Genomic DNA, 24784 nt, shown 5'->3' with positions numbered 1-24784 from the left:
ATTCACTGTACCCTCAGTGATATCCGCCTCTTGTAAATGCAAGTGGGTTAAGTTTCAAATGCTTCAGGCTTGGCCCTGAAACGACCAGGCCTACACACTGCCTTTGTGATACCTCAAGTGTTCACTAGGGGTGCCATTGTTTGGGCACGGGTAATGAGATTTATCTGCAGTGTCCACTTCCTCCAAGCTTCTAATCCTCATCTTATATAACAGCCATTTCAATAATAAGCATTCAAAACGCAGACTCCTTATATAATATCGCTTGAGGAACATAGTAATCACACAAAGCGCTGTGTTTTATTCTCAGCCGGGATTCTGAATAGCCTTGTCCTTGCCCTGGGACACATAACAGTAAGTGGACTGAGCAGCATTACACAAAGCTTGCTGCCAGTAAACAAGTAAGAATTAAACACTAGTACAGGCATTAACCATGTGACCATGCAGTACCGGGGGGGTAAGAGAATGATGAATCGCAGCGTTTTTCTTTAAAAGGAGTAACTTGAGGTATATGCTGTTCCATACACTATGGTGTGATTATGAATATGAGCATTTTGCAATGTCCTTCACGGTCACCATTGGCTCTCTGTATATAGGAAGCCAGGCCTAGGGGAGGATTTAGCTGCTCACAGGAGAAGTAACGATAGATAAGGACCGTTGGGGGAGGGCGGGGGGGTTACAGACAGGCTTCGCCCATGAAGCAGACACACCTGAATGGCAGAGAGCTTTGTGCGTTTTTTGCGCACACAGAAGTGCGCTGGCTAAAATGGGGTGCAGTTGACTCATTGGTGTCAGCGTTTTGGGGACCTTTGTACAGGTGACCCCCTGAAGTTGCCAAGGAGCACAATTTTTTTAAAATAAATTCTGTTTGCGCAAGCCTCTTGCCATCCTGACCCTGACTGAAATCTGTCCTTGAGTGTAAACATATACATAGTGCCCTTGGTCTTTACATTATGTATGCTGGGACACAATAGATGGCAGTAGGAGTGACATTATATTCATTTATGTTTTTATGAAACATTCGCAAAACTGAGCAGTTATACCGTATGTCACAAATGTTATTTTGCTGCAACACCTTTCATTGGTCATTAGAGGGCACACTATTCCATGATGAAAGAAAGGAAAGAGCAGCGTGATACTGACTGTGGTTTTGCCCAAAGTAATCCGCTAACATGACAAAGCCAATTTGCAAATACAAGACAAAAATCTGACAAAAGGTAACATGAGAATTTCATGGATATTAATGAGCAACGATCACATAAAACCATTTCTGTCAGTGGTTCCGTTCTGCAGCATCGATAATATATTGAGCTTGACTGCGTGCGCTATATTCAATAAAATCTTATCACAAGGAAGGACTTCAGCATTAGATAGATGCGTGCTTACTTTGCATAAAAGAACGCAACACACAATATGGCGGATAAGGCAAGGCCCAGACTGCTAGGCTTACAGCTTAGTTTCAAGCTGTCACTAAGACTTGACTGGGGAAAAATGGGTCTCAATTTTTCTTTTTTTTTTTAAAGACATTCATTCTTTTCGGAGTTGTCTGTACCACTTGAGCCTTTGATCAAGAGCATGCCCCACACCAGCATACTAAACACGTATGTGGGCAGAGCCATTGAGATTTGAATGTCTGCACACATGCAAGTCACATGGCTACATTTGAGTTTCATCGTTCCATACAAACACGGGACGAATCGAAACTAAAACAATGTTCACCCATCTCAAAACAGCTGAAGTGAACCGGCACACCTCTCTCCATCTATTTAAAAATGGTTTCCCAAACAGACCTTGCGCACCTCTTTTTAACCAGTGCTAATTAAATTAGCACCAGGCATAGGGTGGCTTTTAATTAATGCTGATAACCTGAGACCCATAACTGACATCAGACAATTAACTGCTCAAGGTGCCAATTATCTTCTAGCCAATTCAGGATAATTTGAAGACATTTGGTTTCTTTTGACACATTTAAACAACCATCTGTTTCACAGAGAGCTGCTACTTCACAATACTGTGCTTCAACTTTGGAGAGTAGATCTAACACCAAGTCTGTTTGGATTTCATGACGATAAAGGTATTCATTGATACAAGCAAAATTAGCTACAGCGATATGTAAGTTTAGTATTTAAGGCTGCAGTCCACATAAATAGCTCTAACTAATGCCTCTTCATGGATACCTAATTGCCTTAATTAAGCTCCTGAAAGTTTCACTAATTGGCTCCACTCACATAAGGCATGATTACTTAACCCAATTTACAATTGAACAGGAGGGAGAAACAGCCATAAAATTAAGCTTTTGTACAAATGTAGCAGTGTTAGGAATGAGGCATTGCCATATGGGCAATTCCACGGTAACCAACATTACAACCGCAGGATATTTGAGTGGTAAAGTCCAATACAGCTACATAAGCATGCATATGCTTTATAACCCTAGACCAGGGGTCGGCAACCCTGGTCCTGGAGAGCCGCAGGGTGTGCTGACTTTCGTCTCCACCTTAAAATAAGCAACCGATTCAGACCCAAGAAACCAGGTGAGGTGAGTTAACTGTGCAATCAACGGCTTTCATTGATCAATTAATGCCAAGTAACAACGAAAGCCAGCACACCCTGCGGCTCTCCAGGACCAGGGTTGCCGACCCCTGCCCTAGACCCTAAACCCAAACTAACTCTTCTCAGACTCTATTATCTAGCTGTATTGGGTTTTACCACCAAAATATCAAGCAGTTGTAATGCTAGTTACATGGCTAATATGCTGATTTCTCCACAATAATGCCACTTAATCTCTTGTTTTTCTCCCATTTAGAAGTCTGGGATTTCTCCTGCCCTCATCCCACAGTACAAGTGCTCCTTTGGTAACACTATTTCAGGGTGGTGGACACATACAGCGTTCCCTTACAGTGTGTCAGGGGTGTAAAGTCCAGTCCTGGAGGGCAGAGTCTGCAGGTATTTGTGATCCTTAGCCAATAAATGACTCTAATCACTGAAATTGCTAATTAATCTAATTAATCACTCGTGCTGAAACCAGCAAACCCTGTGGCCCCTCCAGGACTGGAGTTTAACACCCCTGCCTTATGTGAATGCAAATAAAGGCTTCAGGAACGCCACAATTCTCACCAAAAATACAGTATTTGATATACGGTGCAATCAATGCCATTCCTACAACAATCTCGTAATCCTCTATCCTCACATACTTTTCCAAATTAGAATGAGCGCTGAAAATGACCTCAGAGGAACTGGGTAAGCATTTAATGTCTGGTTTGTTAAATGTAACTTTCTAAGGGTGTACATTACTCGTGGGTTATTGTAACGCACGACTGGATTGTAGGCCTGAAAGTGTTTGCTACTTAATAATACATGCTGAGCAAACAACTGGAAGGGTGTGATGGAGGCTGCAAACAAGAGAGGGATCTGGGAGCAGTTTGAAGAAACCAGAAGAAGAGTTTTAGTAGCACCACTGCAAAAAGTATGATTAAACTCAGCATGAGCAGGAAGTACATGGTTTTAAGGCTGCGCTCACAGGAAATAAGAGCAGAGGCTGTGCTCACGTCTCTTCCGTCTTGGTTATCGAAGGTCTGCAGATGGTGGCTTGTAGCGTAGTGGTTAAGGTACATGACTGGGACACGCAAGGTCGGTGGTTCAATTCCCCGTTGTAGCCACAATAAAATCCGCACAGCTGTTGGGCCCTTGAGCAAGGCCCTTAACCCTGCATTGCACCAGGGGAGGATTGTCTCCTGCTTAGTCTAATCAACTGTAGGTCGCTCTGGATAAGAATGTCTGCCAAATGCCATTAATGTAATGAAACTGGCCTTTGTAGCTTCCTCACATTTTGTAAAGGACCGTAGAGAAAGATAAACACATTTTTTTGTTCAGCCTGGCTTTTGACCCAAAATGTCATCACCCTCTCCAGACAGCTGAAGTCCATTAACTATGGATGGTAAACCTTAATTATTAAATCTGTTGAATAACATACTGAGATAACACATTCCCATGTTATGTTCTGTCTGCTTCCCAATGGAATTTGCCTTCTGATTTCTAAAGACATTTAAATGATTATTTTGAAGACACACAAAATAATATTGTACCTCGCTGCCAAGCTCCTCACTCAACATTTATATATAATACAAATATATTATATAATACAAATTCAGACCCCTTTCTCTCCCCAGACATTCCAAAACAAAGTAATAAATCATCCTTACGTGCTTACTACAGTACATCAATACAAAATATAAATAAAAAATAAACAAAAAAAATATTTATTTGAGAACCCCCCGATTTGGAAGAGGGTAAACTTGTGTTATCTTAAGAGGGTAAAGTTCATCTTATTTGTGGCAGTTTTGGAAGTTGAATGCTCTGTAAGGGAACTAATGACTTTAGTCACAAGTGAGCTGTCACTGACTAAAGACTGACTGACTGGAGATAGCTGAACACACAACGTCCCTCGGGGAGACAGGCAGTGTTCACAGTTAACACATCTCACAACGTTTCCGCCACAGAACAGCACAGTCATCCGCGGAGAGCACTTTTTCTCTTCCAGCGAACGTGATAACGGCTCATCAGTGGAAACAAAGTTGTGACTTTCGAATGCAAATGAAGACGAGGAAATCGGGCACGGCACACACCCGGCTTCAGAGTTCTGATCTCAACATCCAGGTAAATAAAGGAATGGCACAAAGCTAACCAACTCAATAAATCCATCGTCGGTCACAATATGTCATTTGTCATTTCAATAAATTTGCTGAACAACACGCAATGTATGAGATCTGAATAATCCAAGTTTAACCTGTGATGTTCGCTAAACGACCATCTTTTTGACTGCAAAAACTTTTGAAAATAATCCAGAATAATAATCTCAGATGGGGAGAGACAGCGGATGGGTTCTGAAAGGAGACACCCGGTTTGAGAGCTCAGCCATCAAAGCACACTTAAAAGCGCGGCATAATAAATCTGTCACATTCGCTACTGTTTCAAAGACAGCTTGCAGCTCTGAATTTAGAGCAAATATTAATTCCACGGGGGAATACAAGATCAATAAAATGGGATTTACATTCAAGGTTTTTTCTTCCTACAGAAGTACAATACCCACATACACAGCTTTCCTGCTGTGCATGCATTTCTGTTTGCATATCTGAGCTATGAATAAACATGATAACCATACATGTCACGGTACGGACGGGATTTTATATCACATGTAAGACGGATTGGTTGTCGACGTCGGTGTGTGACAATGTACCCGCAAAGCCTTGAGATACAAACAGTCATTTGTCATACGTTTCACAGTCGCCATGGATCTTTTTCACTTAATTATGCACAAAGGCATTTCCCAGGTGTATATATTAAGTAGATAATAAGGTCTGGAGACTGGTATGGGCGAAGCTGAATCCGTAAATGAAGGCTTTTGAAAAAAAAAAGACCTCTCCGCACACTAGCAGGCGAAATAAATAACAGGGTCACCACTGATCAATGGCATTGACCTATATAATTTAAAAAAACAGCGTGAAATGTAAGGTAATGGATGCTGGTGTCTCGCTCTAGGTTATTAATGTCTTTTTTTATTACCTAATTCTTATTCAATGTGTTACCGCGCTGACAGCTAATCTTAGGAACTAGTTAAATAAATATCATTAAAAGCATTTATTATTTGGAGCCTGGACCTTAGTGGATGTTAAATATTGATTTCCGTTATGAGAATAACAGTCTCATAACTGATTTAAGCAGCCTACATTTAATACAATTACTTAAATGATCTTCTGTTCAGCTAAGGCAATGTAATTTAATGTCTGCGAGAATGATCTGTCGAGAATACACTATAAGCTCACCTAAGTAAAACTGATAATGCAGCTCAAGTAAAAAATATCCCGAGCCAAGACATTTATAAATTACTTAGATATAAGTACATATAAAAATATATAACAGAAAAATGGGTTGTTTAAAATGGCTGCCTTCAAGCCTACACTTTACAGAAGCCCTATTTTAAGGCTATGGCTGAGAGGGGACTCGCAGTTGGAGAGTATATCTTGTTCAGTAAGTTTTTAAAGACGTCCAGGGAGTCAAGCCTTTGTGGAGAGACTGCTCGGGACAACAAGGTACAGTCAGTGCAACTGCAGAATGCAGAACAATGCTGTCACACATTCATATTCAGCTCCAAACTATGCACAGGGAGGCAGAGGGAAAATCATTTTGCAATACGCAGTTTTGCAAAAACATCAGCAGACCTCCTATTTGTACATTTTATCCCACTGTTTTGAAATGAGAATTTGGTCTTTGTAAAGCTGTATTGTTTTTTTTTCACTAAGCAGAAGCCAGTTAGTACTATAGCAGTCCTCTGCTGTAACTGCTCAAATATGTCCCCATGCATACATATACACACACAGACACACACACACAGACTCACACACATTCACACACATGCACACACACACGCGCACATGCACACACACACACATACACACACAGAGACACTCACACACAGACTCACACAGACTCACACACATGCACACACGCACACACACACACACACACACACGTATGAAGATCATAAACAAACATGTGTAGCTACAGATTGATAAAGTGCATCGAGTAGAAAAAAAACCCAGAACAGAACTGTAAGTGTTGAGCACGGAGCTGAGTATCTTGTGTGCCTATAGGATCTGTGGCTGTGCCTGCAGTGATGGTGAGCTCAGATGGTGAGGACAGGAGGGGCCCCGGCCCTGGGCCCCATGCTCAGGGAGGACACGAGGGGCCCTGTGCTCAGAGGGGACAGGAGGGGCCCTGGGCCCCATGCTCAGGGAGGACACGAGGGGCCCTGTGCTCAGAGGGGACAGGAGGGGCCCTGGGCCCCATGCTGAGGGAGGACAGGAGGGGCCCTGTGCTCAGAGGGGACAGGAGGGGCCCCGGGCCCCGTGCTGAGGGAGGACACGAGGGGCCCTGTGCTCAGAGGGGACAGGAGGGGCCCTGGGCCCCATGCTGAGGGAGGACAGGAGGGGCCCTGTGCTCAGAGGGGACAGGAGGGGCCCCGGGCCCTGTGCTGAGGGAGGACAGGAGGGGCCCCGGGCCCCATGCTGAGGGAGGACAGGAGTGGCCCCAGGCCCCAGGCTCAGGGAGGACAGGAGCGGCCCTGTGCTCAGAGGGGGCCCCGTGCTGAGGGAGGACAGGGCTCAGGGCCTTACCGTTCGTAGTGTCTGCGTGTGCACGTGGCCGCGCTGGTGCTCCCTGGGTTCCCGCCGAGCTGGTCGTACACGTTCTTCCACTGCCGCCGGGCCGTGATCTGAGGAGAGAGGGGCACCAGGTCAGCGCTACGCAGGTCTGAGGTCAAAGTCCAAACCTAACGACTGGCCTCCGCCTCACACCACTGGTGGTGTTGAGTGTTTTCACCAACACCTCGCCGCCCTGTGAGACAGCAGCCACACCTTGCACCCGGCAGTTCCTGATGACTCACTCGAGTTTCTTTAAGTATGTGCTAAACCAGCATGTGCTAAACCAGTATGTGCTAAACCAGCAGACATTCCTAAACCATGGCAAGACTGCACATACAAAGGACAACAACAATCATTTCACGTTTTGGCGAAACAATACAATAATCAAAATAGTAATTTAGGATTTCCTTAGAACGCTAAAATTAGTCATGACAGCCACAATGGAGCATGCTAGTTTCATATCATGATGGTTTAACGACTCAGCTTGATGAAATGCTTAGAGGTACCATGGCTGATATGTAGGCCACACCTCGGTCATGCACGCCTCATCGTTTTAATAATCAAACACAATCCCTTTCAAGGACCAGCACAATCTACTTTAGCCCATACAGCCCGTATGAGTGGAAATATTTGTTTTACATAAATAACATTTGGTCCATGGTATTATAGCCCATTTTGTGCTTTTTGGTCCTCGGTGCAGCCCTTAGAAATTCATGCAATTTGTTATAAATCCGAAACCGTGAATCATAGCACAATAACAGCCAAGTAATACATAAAAAGAAATACAGTATGTTTTATCAGGATGGCAATTGGAGAGCTATACCGATAAAACCCTTGAAAAAAAAAAGAGCCAAATTCAATCTCAACCTCAACCTATACGTAGTTCCATGGGGCAAGTTTTATTTGTGGAACCTGTCACTGCATCTGATAGAATTAGGAGAAAGGAGCAGGGGAGTGCCTGTAAGTGATTTTTAATGTGTGAAATCAAATGCGGTGCACACTAAAAAATATGTCAAGTGTGAAATATTCTGCACTGATTCTTTCACATCCCTACCATTTGAAAGGAAGGTTTTATGTTTAGTTTTTGACAAAAAAATGCTGAAAGGCTAAGATATCAAGAACTCATTCCCACCATTTTGTGCAATGTAAATATTTCGGGTGACATCATCTTCCTGTGCCCACTGATTTTTATTACCGTCTGTTACAGAATCTGAGGTCAGCAAACGGGCTGGAGGTAGTTCCAATGGAAACAAGGCACTCATAGCAGTACGGTCAGTAATTTCATCCCTAACTTTATTTCATGGACACATATGCAATTCACTATTCTTTCTACAGGCAAAGGCGTAGTGCAGCTAATCCTACAATATAAACCAACTGACAGAATAATTACGCGAGCAGCATCCTGTTTACTGAAAATATTTGCTGTCTGGCTGCCTTTCTCTCTCTCTGTTTAGTTTTACACTGCTAATAAATAGTTACTAGCAATTGCAAACAGATTAGACTGGAGTGATTTTGATACTTTTCCCATATTGTAACTGAACACGTCAGGTAAGGCTGCCAAACGGAGTCTATTTATTGTGCAGTTGGGTTATTAAGAAATGCAGGGCCTCTCTAAAGACTCAACATAGGAAAAATACAGACCCTACCAATGTTCATAACAGAGTCACATGTTTTCCACTTGCAGACTGTGCCAAAGTGACATCATTTCTCCAAAGGTGGACCTAACCAGTGTCTGGCCCAAATGCCGCTAAGAGAACCAGCCTGGTCTTGCACTATTTCAACCACCGCTGACCAAATTTTCTGACCACGGCCTCTGTGTTTCCGAAATCTGAACATCCACCCCTAGTATATGTGAACCGATTTCCAGGGCATGAAAAATCGGTGTGAGATCATGTTGAGGGAACACGGATGTGACAGAATTCCCTAAAACCAGAAAAGGATCCAGTTTTTTAAATTAAATAAGAAATGATGCACAGTCAAAGGGGGAATTACTATGATGAACATTGAAGATGCACTTACCGGCTCATAGCCTCCCAGTTTCTGGGCAGCTTGAAACATAGTCCAAAGGTTTACTGTTAGAGGGATAACAAGCATTAGGATCAATAAATAATCACATAGGCAGAGCACATTCCTCCTGCATAACATTCATATCCAGACTCAAAACGCACAGCCTCACAATTACTCCCATTTCACACAAAAATATACATGGAGAAATTCAAGGACACGTGATACATTACCTAAATATAATATTTTCAGTTACAATATATACTGTATATTATATATAAAGTATAACTGTATAAGGAGGGACTCTAATACAAATCCATTAAACACACAATACCTTGCATTTTGTCACAATAGAGTTTTCACGTATGTGGGTGTGCTGCCATTGATCTTATTCCCCAAGCTGGTGTTGAAAATGCTCACGTAACATCAGGGTTTATGTTATTTTTAAATGGTTTTTTTTACCCTGGCCCATGGCATCAGGGTTTCAGTCTCACATCAGACCCTCTGTTAGTGGGGCTTTATCACGGAGATGCACACGTCTGATCTGTGCGCATCCAATGAGACCAATTAGCCTCTCTCAATATGCAACGAGAATGAGAGCTGTCTGTGCCCCCCCCCCCCATCAACACGCGTGTGCGTTTGTGTGTGTGTGTGTGTGTGTGTGTGTGTGTGTGTGTGTGTGTGTACCTGTGTTTGTGCATGTGTGTGTGTGTGAATGTTATTTCATATCAAGTATCACAAATCTACTTCTCTATTTATCCAGCCTTTCCCAGAAGAAACACAATGAGAGCATAAAAGAAACATGAAGTGAGCCGAATATAGGCCTGAGTCTCTCCAATGTTTTCCACACTGCACATATACTATATAAAACTCTAGCTAAATTTGACTCAGCAGCACCCCGAGCAGTAACCCTGAACAGCATCCCTGAATGACACCCCTGAATTAAATCCCAGAATAAAATCCCTGAACAGCATCCCTGAATGACACCCCTGAATAACACCCCTGACTGACACCTCTGAATGACGCCCCTGAATAACACCCCTGAATGACACTCCTGAATGATACCCCTGAATGATACCCCTGAAAAGCATCCCTGAATGACAACCCTGATTGACACCCCTGAATGACACCGAAGGGTACCTGGGGCACATATCCCACAGCAGCAGGCGGGTGAGGACAGAACATTTGAATGAAATGCAGCGCTCACTCTGTTTGAAGCCCAGGTACGGTATCCTCTCGATGGCGGTCCCCCGCTCCTTCATGTACTTGTACAGGGACACAAGAAAGGTCTGCTCCTCTCCCTCGCCCTTCGCCAGCCTAGACTTGCTCTGTTCTTCTGTGGACAGCTTTCTCCAGCCCCCGCCGCTGCTCCTCGGCTTCGCCACAACCGCCTTCACTTCACATTTTACCTGAAAACAAACAAGAAAAATACTCAGGGGAAAAAAGCAAAGCAACTTTTTACAAATAAAAAAAACTCTTAGACTTACCCTTTGGACACCAATAAAATTATTTATTTTTTCAATAATATCCAGAGCATAAATGATTCCATATGACTATACGTATATCTTTTGATCAGTGGCATGTAAAACTTTTATGGGCAAGCATGTTGGACATGTGTTAAACCCTGGCCTCAAAAGCATTCTCATGTGAACATAGAGTTTAATGTTTAGTATTGATTTATAATGACCAAGAGGCAGGGGAAAATAAACCATGTGGCTTACTGTTCTTCCAAACAGAGCTGCTAATCAATGCTTTTTACCTTGAGTTTGATAAGGAGCAGATTGGTTTCGCTGATCTGTACATTTGAGCACATCTCTAAGCTGGTGCAAATTAAATAAGGATTTGTTTATAGGGAACCTCACTGTACAGTATGTCTGTGAAAATGTCCTTGAGGATCACAGGTATGGTTTTATCGCACCCCTCCCAAAACGAACCCAAAACTGAACATCAGCAGAGCCTGTGCACTGGACCTTTTAATTCCCACTCTGTTTGCACCCGGGTCAGCATTTCCTTTTGATTAAAGGAGTCTACTCCAACCTAGGGCTAAATTCTCACAAGTTACCCTTGTGAGTATGAGCTAACAGATACATGTAATTGGGTCTTGAAATAACAGTGCATGTTTGAGGGGAAAAAGCTGTAATGTTAGAAAATAGACAGACAAAAGGAATTGCACAAGCAAATAGCATTCAAACAAAAAGATCCATAAATATGGTGCAAACACATTCTCTATATCTTTGGATGGGATCTTCTCAGAGCCTTGATGCTGGGTTCTTAGACTGAGCAGCAGTTAGTGGTATAGTCCTGGCCGACTGAATGATACCAGATACTCTGTGCAGACAGACTGAGAATCCTGGTGAATGATGTCATCATGACTCACAATGATGTCATAAGGACGCTGCCACGGGAAGTGTCATTGCGAGCCCACACACTTCTGCTTGTTCATCTGTCACAGAGCACCGCAGGAACTCTTTTTTTGAAGAACACAAGCACAAGCAGGAAATGCAAAGTCAAACAAAACTGCTCTGACATTTCGCAACCTGTAAAAATGAATTCTAATAAAACGAAAGTGCTTAACACAGACATACTGCATAATAACAATGTAACAGGGCTACATTGCATTGCAGTTGAAATTGTACTTCCCTGTAGGGTCTTTCAGCGAACTTATCCCTGGTTATGGGTATGCACTTTGTTGTACGTCGCTCTGGATAAGAGCGTCTGCCAAATGCCAATAATGTAATGTAATGTAACAGAATTAAGCCTAATCTGGTCATTCAGACATGTGTCTCCTCATTAACAGTATAGATATGTGGACACAAACAAGGCACTCTAACATACTGATTTAGTGAGAGATATGCCTGACTGAAACATGGTTTTCCCTTAAACTCCACGAGTCACACCTCGACCACAGTAAGGGCCTGCTCTGTTAAGGTCCTAACAGCCCTGGGAAATACTAAGGGCCAAGAAAGGCCTTACCCTATGATATGAATACAGGAAAAGGAAATACAATAAACTATTACCAAACAGGTAATGGAAACATAACCAATTCAAGCAAAGAGTTGATTAAAATAATTGAAGAGGAAATAATATCAGGAAGAAATTACATGAATATTTTATATGCTTGTTTATTATACTATAACTGAGCATTATTAATTCCCAAGAAAGGCTGGATTTCTGTGGCTAAATTTGAAAATGGAGTTAAGTTACACGTATTGTCCTCTGTATTTGACCCATCCTAACAACTTTGGAGCAGTGGGCAGCCACAGTGCAGTGCCCGGGGGACCAACTCCAGTTCTGAGGCCAGTGCCTCAGTCAAGGGCAACGGCAGGAGAATACCTAACCTGACGTGCATGTCTTTCTCTGAAGTGTGTGTAGGAGCAGGGCGAAAGGGCTCTTTACCTTGGCAGGTACACTGGACTCCACACAGCTGCTGTCCTTAGCAGGGCCCTGGGAGTCTCTGCGCTGGGATATCGACGGCTTCTTTTTACGTGGCCGGCCTTTCAGATTGGGGGCTGAAGAGATGGGACAAGGCAGAGCTCAGTCAGAAAACTCTGGGCTAAACACTACATCCACTCACACACAGGGCTAATACAACATACACATACAGCCAGGACTAATACACAACCCAGGGCCAATACACCATATACTCACACACCTGGAGCTAATACAACATACACGTATACCCAGGACTAATACACAACCCAGGGCCAATACACCATATACTCACACACCTGGAGCTAATACAACATACACGTATACCCAGGACTAATACACAACCCAGGGCCAATACACCATATACTCACACACCTGGAGCTAATACAACATACACGTATACCCAGGACTAATACACAACCCAGGGCCAATACACTATACAGTCTACTCACATACCTGGAGCTGCATTAATACATTATAATCACACACACCAAGGCTAATACACCATACACTTAGACACCCAGGGCTCATAAACTGCACATATTCCTAGGGTTAATATAACATACAGTACACATTCACCCAGGGCTAATACACCATACACTCACACACCTAGGACGAATATAACATGAACTCACACACCCAAGGGCCAATACACTATATCTGGTGAAACACACCTCATATCTTTGTAGCCAAAATCCTGCAGCAATCAGAAACAGGGAGGCATTTGTCTTTCTTTCTGAGAGCCTACAGGTTAGTAGTACAGGTTTAGGCTGTAAGCACCTTGTGTTGAGGTGGTACATCACTGCTGAAAATGGCAGCTGTAAATGCTACAGTACATGCACATTCATAAGGTTTATTACCCAAGCAGAGTAACTCTAGCACAATATTAGCTCACACTGTGCACAGTACATGAATATGCTCTGTGAAGCTGGAGTGTAATTATTTCTTTGTAGTATCCTGATAAAATATGAGCGTTTTTTTTTTCAAAAGGAGTTACAGGGCTACAGGGTGCATTTACAGGCAGTACATTTTTACATTCATTTCACAGCACAGCAGTTTGAATGCAAATGCCTTTGGTTTTTCAAAAATGTACCATCAAACAGACTCCGAAATCAAATTACAGACATTTCTGAGAAAAGTACAGACCTAAAATAAAGCGGAGGCACTCCATCGACTCAAATGAAGAGATCTGTTATTCCACATACAATGATAATTACATCCAATCACAGGTTAGAGACCTCAAGGGTAATGGCTTTTTAATTGTATTTATTTTTCTAATCAAATCGTATTTCAGTTGTAGTTGAAAGCAAAACGACAAAATCTCATGGAATATAGGACAAAATAATTACTGGAGCTGAAATATGTTCCGACAGCTTGACATTTTACTGCATTATCCGTCAACCAGCAGCACAGAATGGCAAACCAAATTAACAACAGTTTTACCAGGAGAGCGTTTACTACATCTTATCGCCTTGGCAACGGCAAGGTCTTTTTCTGAACCAGCACTGAAACAAATGCTTTCATTTGTACCTCAGAACTAAATCCCAGACATCACAAGAGGATACATGGACAGTCTGTGGAAAATATAATTTTTTCTTATAAATGTGAGCTGCTGCCTTCACTAAAATTAATATACACTCAACCTCAATACACACTCCCACTCAGTACCAAACCTGTATTTTCTCTTGATTGCTGAATTAAAAATAGCTTCTATTCAATGTGGCTCCCTGCTTGCAGGGCCACGTATCTAAACATATTCAACACACACATATTTTAAACTATAAGTTTAACATCTTGTTTGCAATGTGACCACAGGCATACAAAATTAAGCATACATGACAGTGATTTTCAACAAACATGCTGTCAGCATTCTGTACTGTTGATTATTTACTGTAATCAGACTCCATAGAGACAGTTAACCTTAATTCTCCCATCACCCCCTCACCAATCATGTTTCAGTTCAGCAGAATGCAACTAATGACTCGGACAGCTGCAGCACAGCTATAGCCAATCACAGCTCCAGCCAAGCACTACAGTAAAACAGTTACACCACACTACAGCGCAGCCCCAAGTTTAGAGATCCTTAACTATACACTGCAAAAGCATCTGTCTTAAGAGTTTTAGTCTCGTAATGAGACTTACATTTTTTTCCTCAAGTAGAAAATATTAGCTTTTTCAAAGATACTTTTTGCTTGACAAGTGACATTGTCTTAACCCGTTGGGAAAACACGAAATGAGCAGATTTGCCTCACCTCACTGGCAATCATTTTGTCTGACTTGGCAAAAAAGTTATACAAATTAGATTATAAGTCTAACTATAAGACAAAAGTACTTATGTTTTAGTTTTTGCACTGTATGAATATGTTGGCATTTCTCTCTATGTTTTGGCCTCCATCAGACTTCAGCATTGCTCACACAGAGACCAGCCGAAACAGACAGGGGAGGGAGACACTCTGGAAGGTGGCTTCCTGTCTGCGAGCGCCCTACTTCCTCCTGCCGCCGAAGAAAGACCCAGAAGGCCGAGCGACCGAGCGGGGCTGTGTCACACGTCTATCTGCAACGCCGTGAGTGGAAGATCAAAGGAGAGACAGAGCTCAAACCGAGAGAGAAGCTCCACAAACCCCGTCTTTCATCTCTGAATCCGGAGATGTATGCAGCAACACACCCGTGCCTGCCCCCTTCCTTATTATTGCAGTGGATATTGGCAGTAGCGCTCATGCAGAGCGGGCGTGCAGTACAGCGCAGTGGTGCGGGAGTGACCTCGCGGGTTTGTATTAGCGACGTTGCTGCGCTATATTTAAGGCCCCAGATGTAACAGAGACAAATGAGAGAACCAGCCAGGCTCTCTGCGTGGATGCCTGGACAAAACATCAGCTCGAATTTCATTTCATTTCTGCTCTTCTCCTTAAGGACAGACCTGCCGTTTAAGCCGGATCTCTGGACACGGCCCCAGCTCAAACACAGAGATCCCTCGCCGGAGGGGAAGTCTTTCAGGAAATCAAATGAAATGAACAGCGCTAAAGGAGGATATTCCCCTGAGGTCACAGGGAGTATGTGAGGAATTTCAGGCCAGCAGTGCGCACTTAGCCGGCTGTGTGATCTTGAACAACCTTACGTAAAGTTATTACGTGCGTTACATTACCGAATTCCAGTTTAGAAGACATCAAACTGGCCTTTTCCAAAATACCGGCACGCGTGCTATTTTTACCACCGTCGTTATTGGGTTTTTTTTTCTCCCCGGTATCATCTCTCATCCTGTTATTTCTCCATCCTTAAGCAGCACTCCGACGTGTGAAAGCCAGAATCGATGCGCCACTTAAGACAGCTTCATTTACTATGCAACAGAACACTCCTATAATGGCCGACAGCGCCTCATCCAATCCGATTTAATTAAGAGCAACGCAAACATAGCGTTCAGCAGACACAATGCTATTACAGGGCTGCTCGAGAACCTCTGAACGTTTCTGCGATGTAGCGCAACAAATGTGACCACTCAATCAGACGTAAGACGGGAGTTAATCCGAGGTTGGGAATGGCACTGACAAGGGTCATTATGAGGCATCGACTACCCGCAATAAAGCAGGAACTGACTTGCGGCATTCAACAAAGTTCTGGATGTGATCCTCCTCATTCCTCCATCTGTCAACCCCCAGCTGGAGTTAATCACATTACATGTTAAATTACAGACAGGGCTCCGGTGGAGACCAGCAGCGGTACATCTCCGAGTCTCCAGCCAGGATACGATCAGCATTTAACTCTGACTTGCAAATTAATCTGTTAGCGTGTTAGTGTTTGAATTCACCTGACAGTTCCGTCGGGGAGCTTTGCCGATTGCTCAACTCATCAGACTTAATTTGAGAAGAAACACTCGCGTTTGTTTACGAGTCAAACGTAAGGACATGTGCTAATTGAATCCAAGCCTTGCTGTAGTTGGTATGTCAGTTTCATCAACATGTGAAATGAGTTTTACAGCCCTCGGTACAAAACACACAGGGAAATATTCGCTTTAGGAGCACAGTAAACAACAGTCTCCTGACATCTGTCTGCAGGGAATCTAATGTAACGTCTGCAAAAATGAAAAGGAAGAATATGTTCTCTCTCTTTTGCTCTCTTCCTCTCTCTCCCTCTCTCTCTGATTTAATACTGCTGTCCAGAGCAGATGGCACTGCAAGATTCAGCTAGAGGAAAACCTACACCATGAATAAATGATACCTTCTTCAGTAAAGTACTGCTGTTTGCTCCTAAACCCTTGTCGAAAATAGCAACTTGTTCTATTTTTTAACCTTATATAATTATGTAGCTCGTTCTACATCGCCAGAGACCTATATTTTACCGTCTAAATCCGTTCCCCGGAGAGCTTGGAATGCTGGTCTCTTGTAATAAGTAGTTACATCCTATTGGTTGAGCATGATTTCATTTGACACTTTTTTCTCTCCCTCCGCCGATGAGGAAGCGGCGCAGCGTAGCGGCGGTCTGAGAATCTCTGGAAGGTGAAAGGTCAAACGCTGACTCAGAGGGAGGCAGGTGTGGGACCGCGGAGAGGAAAACTGGCTCTACCCGCCGCCGCATTGGAACGGGGCTCGTGTTCCCGCTCTGCCCGAAACTCATGAATAACATTTCTTTGTGCTTCTGCGATGTTTATTTCAGCGTGTGCTGCGTCAGCTGTAACTCATACCGGGCATATTTAATTTATGGATCTCTTTGAATTACGCACTCATAATTCATATGCTGATACGATGTATTTATAACATCTCTATTTGACTGCAGAGTGTTGTGCTCTTGTAATATTTATCTGCGCTAGTCCACCGTGATCGCTCTCGGTGTGCATGTGCTCACAGGCCTGGGAGACAGCCAGCTACAGAGTGAGTGTGCTAATGATGAACACGCCACGGAACACGCTGTATGTGAAGCGCCGTGTTGTGGGCTCATGATGAACGTACTGTGGAACACATCGTATGTGAAGCACAGTGTTGTGGGCTCGTGATGAACACATCGTATGTGAAGCACGGTGTTGTGGGCTCGTGATGAACACATCGTATGTGAAGCACGGTGTTGTGGGCTCGTGATGAACACATCGTATGTGAAGCACGGTTTTGTGGGCTCGTGATGAACACATCGATGTGAAGCACGGTGTTGTGGGCTCATGATGAACACATCGTATGTTAAGCACGGTGTTGTGGGCTCGTGATGAACACATCGTATGTGAAGCACGGTGTTGTGGGCTCATGATGAACACATCGTATGTGAAGCACGGTGTTGTGGGCTCGTGATGAACACATCGATGTGAAGCACGGTGTTGTGGGCTCATGATGAATGCACTGTGGAACACATCGTATGTGAAGCACGGTATTTTGGGCTTGTGATGAACACATCGTATGTGAAGCACGGTGTTGTGGGCTTGTGATGAACACATCGTACGTGAAGCACGGTGTTGCGGGCTTGTGATGAACACATCGTATGTGAAGAACGGTGTTGTGGGCTTGTGATGAACACATCGATGTGAAGCTCGGTGTTGTGGGCTCGTGATGAACACATCGTATGTGAAGCACGGTGTTGTGGGCTTGTGATGAACAGTGTCAAGCAGCATGAGATAAGTGCAAATGTGGGAAACAGAAATGGCAAGAATTTAGAACAGAACAAATGACTGCTATATATATATTCCTGTTATAGTGTTCATATTCCAAAATATATATATTTGGGAATATGAACACTATAACAGGAATTTATGGGTCTATATCCAGCTGTTACACACACAAACACACACACACAAGCATGGACACACAGTATTCAGAGCACAAAGGACAAATACATCCTGGGAAGAAAGATATTTTTTGCTCATCATCTTTTATAAAGTGTGCTGATGTTAGCAGCCAGCATTGTAAACTCAAGACCAGCTGTCCCAAGATCATTATCTAAGAAAGAAACTTCAACTTCCTTTTCTCTCCCCCATTGTGAATTTCTTTCTCTCTCTCTCTCTCTCTCTCTCTCTCTCTCTCTCTCCTCCACACACATATAGACAACCAAACAGAGACATAAAAACAGAAACAAAAATGGCTAGCAAGAAACTCTCTCCTCTGATGGTACAGTACACTCCAATGCAAATGCAGTTCTAAATGTAATGGTGGAGAGTTCACTATCCCATTATTCTCTTAGGTTAGAAAGCTCTACATGCTGGCAATTAGTTGCCCTCTAGTGTAAGTGTGAGATACTGCACTGAATTTGAGCAATAATGATTACCTCATACAGATGGAAATAATGGTGCCTATATTTCTCTGCACTGACACAATGAGAGAGGAGAATTTAATTAACCATTTCACACCTGGACAAAATTATTTTACCAGCAAATCTGGATTCAGGAAGCTTTGATCATTTAATATAAAATAATATACATCTAATTTAAAATAACATTCAACAGCAAAGCTTTGTTTAGTTTCCTTGCCAGAATAACATACAAATGCACCCAAACTGTCACAATTATAATGAGCAGTAGGACTGCTTATTCTTGTTGAATACTACAGTTAAATGCATACAAAGAGTGATCCAGCAGTACAGTATTTTGATTGTGCTTTACTTAAAACCTTTTTTTTAATTCTCTTATCCTATTTCGCATATTTTTTCATTGTAAATGGCACATTCCCCACCTCAATACACCTCACATAAAGGCTAAAGCCTAAAGGATAAAAGCAGAACATCTAGAGAAATAAAAGCCCCTTGAGACGCACTGACTGTAATCTGACACATGTCCTCAATGCAGTCAGCAGTTTCTGAAGATTAAGGCCATATTAGAATGGGGGGGGGGGGGGTTTGAACTTTGTGGTACATACTAAACTGACTGCTCTATAAACAAAGCATGTACAATGAAAGAGCTGCCACTCTCTGTACGGGGGAGGGGTGGGGGGGGGGGGCTGTGGCTTCTGCCTTTAATATAAGTCACTCTGAAATGAGCAGGGGAGATGAAATGCTTTCTGCTGTCCTGACAGTAGGGACGGATTCCACCACAAGCCAGAATACCCCCACACACACATCACTTTCTGTGATATAATGTAAACTCATGGGCAACATGAGCTACAGCACTGAACTACAGCACTGAGTTACAGCACTGAACTACAGCACTGAGTTACAGCACTGAGTTACAGCACTGAGTTACAGCACTGAACTACAGCACTGAGTTACAGCACTGAGTTACTGCACTGAGTTACTGCACTGAGTTACTGCACTGAGTTACAGCACTGAACTACATCACCCAGTTACAGCACTGAATTACAGCACTGAGCTACATCACTGAATTACAGCACTGAACTACATCACTGAGCTACAGCACTGAGCTACATCACTGAGTTACAGCACTGAGCTACATCACTGAGCTACAGCACTGAATTACAGCACTGAGCTACAGCACTGAGCTACATCACTGAGCTACAGCACTGAGCTACATCACTGAGCTATGGCACTGAGTTACAGCACTGAGCTACAGCACTGAATTACAGCACTGAACTACATCACTGAGCTACAGCACTGAGCTACATCACTGAGTTACAGCACTGAGCTACATCACTGAGCTACAGCACTGAATTACAGCACTGAGCTACAGCACTGAGCTACATCACTGAGCTACAGCACTGAGTTACATCACTGAGCTATGGCACTGAACTACATCACTGAGCTACAGCACTGAGTTACGGCACTGAACTACAGCACTGAGTTACAGCACTGAGTTACAGCACTGAACTACAGCACTGAGCTACAGCACTGAGCTACGGCACTGAGCTACAGCACTGAGCTACAGCACTGAATTACAGCACTGAGTTACAGCACTGAGTTACAGCACTGAGCTACATCACTGAGCTACAGCACTGAGTTACAGCACTGAGCTACAGCACTGAGCTACAGCACTGAATTACATCACTGAGCTACAGCACTGAGTTACATCACTGAGCTACAGCACTGAGCTACATCACTGAGCTACAGCACTGAGTTACAGCACTGAGCTACAGCACTGAGCTACAGCACTGAGTTACAGCAGAGTTACAGCACTGAGCTACGGCACTGAGCTACAGCACTGAGCTACAGCGGTTGATAAACGTACTTCCTGCTGGCTCCTAAATTTGGATTTGCGGTCTGTACGATGCCACAGTAGGACGCGCGTCTGTCGTCAGCTGGAAACAAATTATTTTCCGCGGGACTCACTCCAGCATCCTAAACCCTCCTTTCACCACGGACTTAATCCCCAATTATTTTCAATAAGGAGACACATGTTTATTGGCCCATGGACTACGTGTATATATCTAATAATCAGGTATGGCAAAACATATTGACATAAAGCAGCTATTCAACTTTAAAACTTATTATGACTTTCACCCTGAAATGATTTCCAGGGTAGAAGTGGGATGCAGACACAAGCTGAATATTTATGGTGCTCAAGATGAGGCCCAAAGTCAGGCAGAGGACATAAATCTTTGCTAATCACCACAGTGCAGATACTGGCCATGTACCGGCGCTCCTTGTCAAAAAGTTGGCCACCGTTTCTGAACATGTACTTACAAGCAGCTAAATGCATCTCCCTCCCGCTGAGCTGCTGATCATTCCCCCTAATGGGTTTATCTACTCCTCTATTACGCTATAGCACTTACGCGTATACACACGCAAAGCCACACGTGTACACACACTCACATAAGAGGATATACAATATGTGCACACAAGTGAGAACACATACACATGACAAGAGGAGAAAGAAATGTAGTGTCAGGAGAGATATGCATGCTATGTATGTACTGACAAGACAGGACATACACACCCTGAGAAAATAGACGTACACACATACCAATGAAAGCATCCACACTCAAACACAAAAGCACACATATACATCCTCACAAAGCATATACATTCAAACACAAAAGCACACATATACATACTCACAAAGCATATACACTAAAACACAAAAGCACACATATACATACTCACAAAACATATACAGTGTGCACCATATTCTTTTGGGACAGAGACGTATTTATTTCTTGATTTGCAGCTTTATTTAAAGAAACCTAGTTTTACCTCACACGGTCATTATTTCAAGCCCCATGTGCTGGAGTACAGAGCCAAACTAACAGGAACCGTGTCACAGACTGACCAGAAGAACGTAAAAAAAGGATAAATGTTGAGTAAAGTGGATACACACTCACTGACAAAAGAGAAGAATCACACTGACAAGAAAGTACTGCACACACACACACACACACACACACACACTCACACACACACATACACACACACACACACACACACACACACACACACACACACTGTGTACAGGGAATAAACATTTTACACACGTCTCCTGTTATTGTTTTATTCCAGTTTAAACAAAACAGATAAAAACAAAAATAAATAGCTCACCATCATTCTGAGAAACGATAACATCCCTTCTGTGCTTTGATAACAGACTTCACTGCACTGAGCTGATGATTCTGTAGATATACCTCCAACTGAGGCATAAGGTTATAGAACACCTATTTCATCTGAATAGCAAGTTTAGAAAACGGGTAGGATACACAATGTTATCTAAATCTGGTTTTCTGCAGAAAACCTTTGATCGCCTGAAATCGGCTCCATGTTTTACATTTGTCCCTTTTTTGACTCTAGGCCCCATGGCTGCTGTTGGAAAGGGAAGCTGCCTGGTTCACGTGCGAGCAGGAATCCATCTTAGTGAACAGCAATGCCAACGCCAATACAACAAAACGACTAAACAAATCATACCTCACTTCCCGTCCCCTGAGAAATTCCAATGCCTAAGAAATTCCCTCACAAGAATTCCAAGTAACACAATATGCACACTCCCTGAAAACAAACTGGCAAACTGGATTCCCCTGACCATAGCCAACCACGCAGATAACCCACAGGGGCACTGTAGTTTCCAAACAGCCTTCCACGATACCGGCATTATCACCGCTAACAGATTCTGTATGTGGCTTGAAACAATGAGCGTGCACAGTACACTCATATTCATGCCCTACTAGCTGTGTGCATTTGTACATTTCCACAAAGTGGAGTTCAACCATGGGTCTACTGCCTTCTTTGTCATTGTGTTCAAACAGTGAGGAAAAAAGATCTAACTGCATTTTTGGATAGGCTACCAAAGCATCGGAAATGCAAAACAGGCACAGCCTTTGTTTACTCACGCTAATTCCTGATACTTGTATTTGTAACTTTATTTCTGAGACATGCACACTTGAGAGAACACATTTTGCATTTATTGGATCAAATTAAGTGAAACCAAGCAGTTCCAGGAAGAGGCAATTAAACTCTTCAAATGACTTTATTGTTAGCTTTATGAATTCACTCACATCCAAAAAAAAAAAAAAAAAAAATGCTTTTAACACGAGGAAAAGTAGGTCTCAATGTTCATTGGCTGTGTTATTAAATCAATGACATTTAAGCATCCGCACCGCTGCGCACTCAAAATCCCCCAACGCAACATTTCAGAAAGCAGGAAAAACACCAGGCATAGAAAACACCCATTACAAAGCAATGTTTAACGCCATTAGTTAGGATTTCAGTGTGATCAAGGGCTCTCTGGCTTCATCGAGAGTTGCGAACTCATTCCACAGAATAACAGTCTTTGTAATTGTGATGTATGGGCCCTGCCATAGAATCAGTCAGGTCTGATCACGCTCAGAATGCTGACAGAAATGTTCAAATTCCTCTGACAAGCTGCGAAGCAAGGCTCCATGGGATTACACATCAGAAATTTGAATGTGTCAAGTGAAGAATAATTTGCATCTGTTCCGCCGGTTGTAACAACTGCAGTAATAAATGTTCTTGCCGTCCTGTAATATTTACACAGCCAGTGTGCCGCTGGGGGAACGAAGCTACTGCTTAAATAAGCGCAGAAGCACCATAACTTCACAGCCTTAGACTTGTGCGAGATGTGACCAATTCCAAAATGTGTTTTGACAATTGCATGGGGGTATACTGAAATTAGTGTTATTCAAGCAGTTCCCCAACCAAAAAGCCCTGGAGGTGCAGAAGAACAGCCTTTTCGTTTGTGTTTTGAAATCTTTCGGTACTTCGCATTCTGCGGTTGGAAGCGGCGAGCAGGACGCCAGAGTGAGAATTTATGACATGCCAGCTCGAGCAGGAACAGAAGACTGTTCAAACCATTAACAACTCATCACAATGAATGGCAAAATGAAGCTCTGTCATGTTGTAATTATTCCTTTCAAATTGCTTTATTGATACGCTGCGCTTGCATCGGCATTAATTTTCTCAAAATGAGATGCGATTTGGCTGAGTATTCTTCTGCTTACAAAGACCGAGGAGGCAGAGAGCAGAGTGCACTAATTGATTAACTGAAGCTCCAACCTATTAGAGCTGCTAGTGTACAGATCTCCAGCGTGGCTGTCTGTTATTTCTGCATGAACGGCTCTGTGGTATGCGCACTCATAACAGACCCAAGCATAATGAAAACAACAGCCTCTACATATGTTATTATGATAAATATCACATCCATACAGTAAAACCCACACAAAAAAAGGAAGTAGGCCAAACACACAGATAATTACCGTGAATATGAAAAATATGCAGCCACATCTTTTGATATTCTAGAATGGTTTTTACAGAATCATATTAAAATATGATTTGCTAATCCCAGACTGCATTGCTCAAAATTACAATTGGGCATTATATTTTCATATCTTATCAACGGTCAGCCAAACACACTCATTGTAATATTTTGTGTAAATGTGCTGTTCTTCTGTTAAGTAGAAACAGCAGAATTTACAACAGATACGAACGTAAACAATGGCATTTCCAAACTTGCCCAGAAATCATATGTATTCTGTTCGAAAGACACATAAGGACCAATTACTCTGTAATGACTTTGAAAACTAGTACCTTATTTTTCAGGAATCGTGAGGCGGTTGGTTCCCTTTTGTTGTCTAGATTCATAGCTGGCCATGTGACACCCTCATGATCTCTGTTAAGTGTCACAACTGCTCATTAACGTGCATCACAGTCACAGAGCCCACTACTCAGAGCTTTGTACCAGCACTAATAGAACTTTGACCTCTAAACTAATAACTTTGACCTTCTTCTAAATCCCAGAATCCCATTGCGATTTTTTAACATGCATTAACTTCCCCCTGCCTCATCCCTTCTGCAAA

At 42.9% G+C, this 24784-nt stretch overlaps 1 protein-coding gene across 1 annotated transcript in view; it reads right to left on the bottom strand.

Annotated features, from left to right (window-relative positions):
• Positions 1-24784, bottom strand: part of LOC133118638 (AT-rich interactive domain-containing protein 5B-like) — a 66610-nt gene that overhangs the window by 7741 nt on the left and 34085 nt on the right. The window contains exons 5-8 of the mRNA XM_061228764.1: positions 12594-12706; positions 10405-10606; positions 9213-9265; positions 7167-7264 (exon numbers count right to left, since the gene is read on the bottom strand). Of these exons, the coding sequence (XP_061084748.1) occupies positions 7167-7264; positions 9213-9265; positions 10405-10606; positions 12594-12706 (466 nt within the window). The remainder of the gene's footprint in view (positions 1-7166; positions 7265-9212; positions 9266-10404; positions 10607-12593; positions 12707-24784) is intronic.

Source organism: Conger conger, chromosome 18, assembly GCF_963514075.1.
Source record: "Conger conger chromosome 18, fConCon1.1, whole genome shotgun sequence".
Taxonomy (NCBI): domain Eukaryota; kingdom Metazoa; phylum Chordata; class Actinopteri; order Anguilliformes; family Congridae; genus Conger; species Conger conger.
The sequence above is the reverse complement of the archived record's forward strand: the minus strand, read 5'-3'. Positions and strand labels throughout refer to the sequence as shown.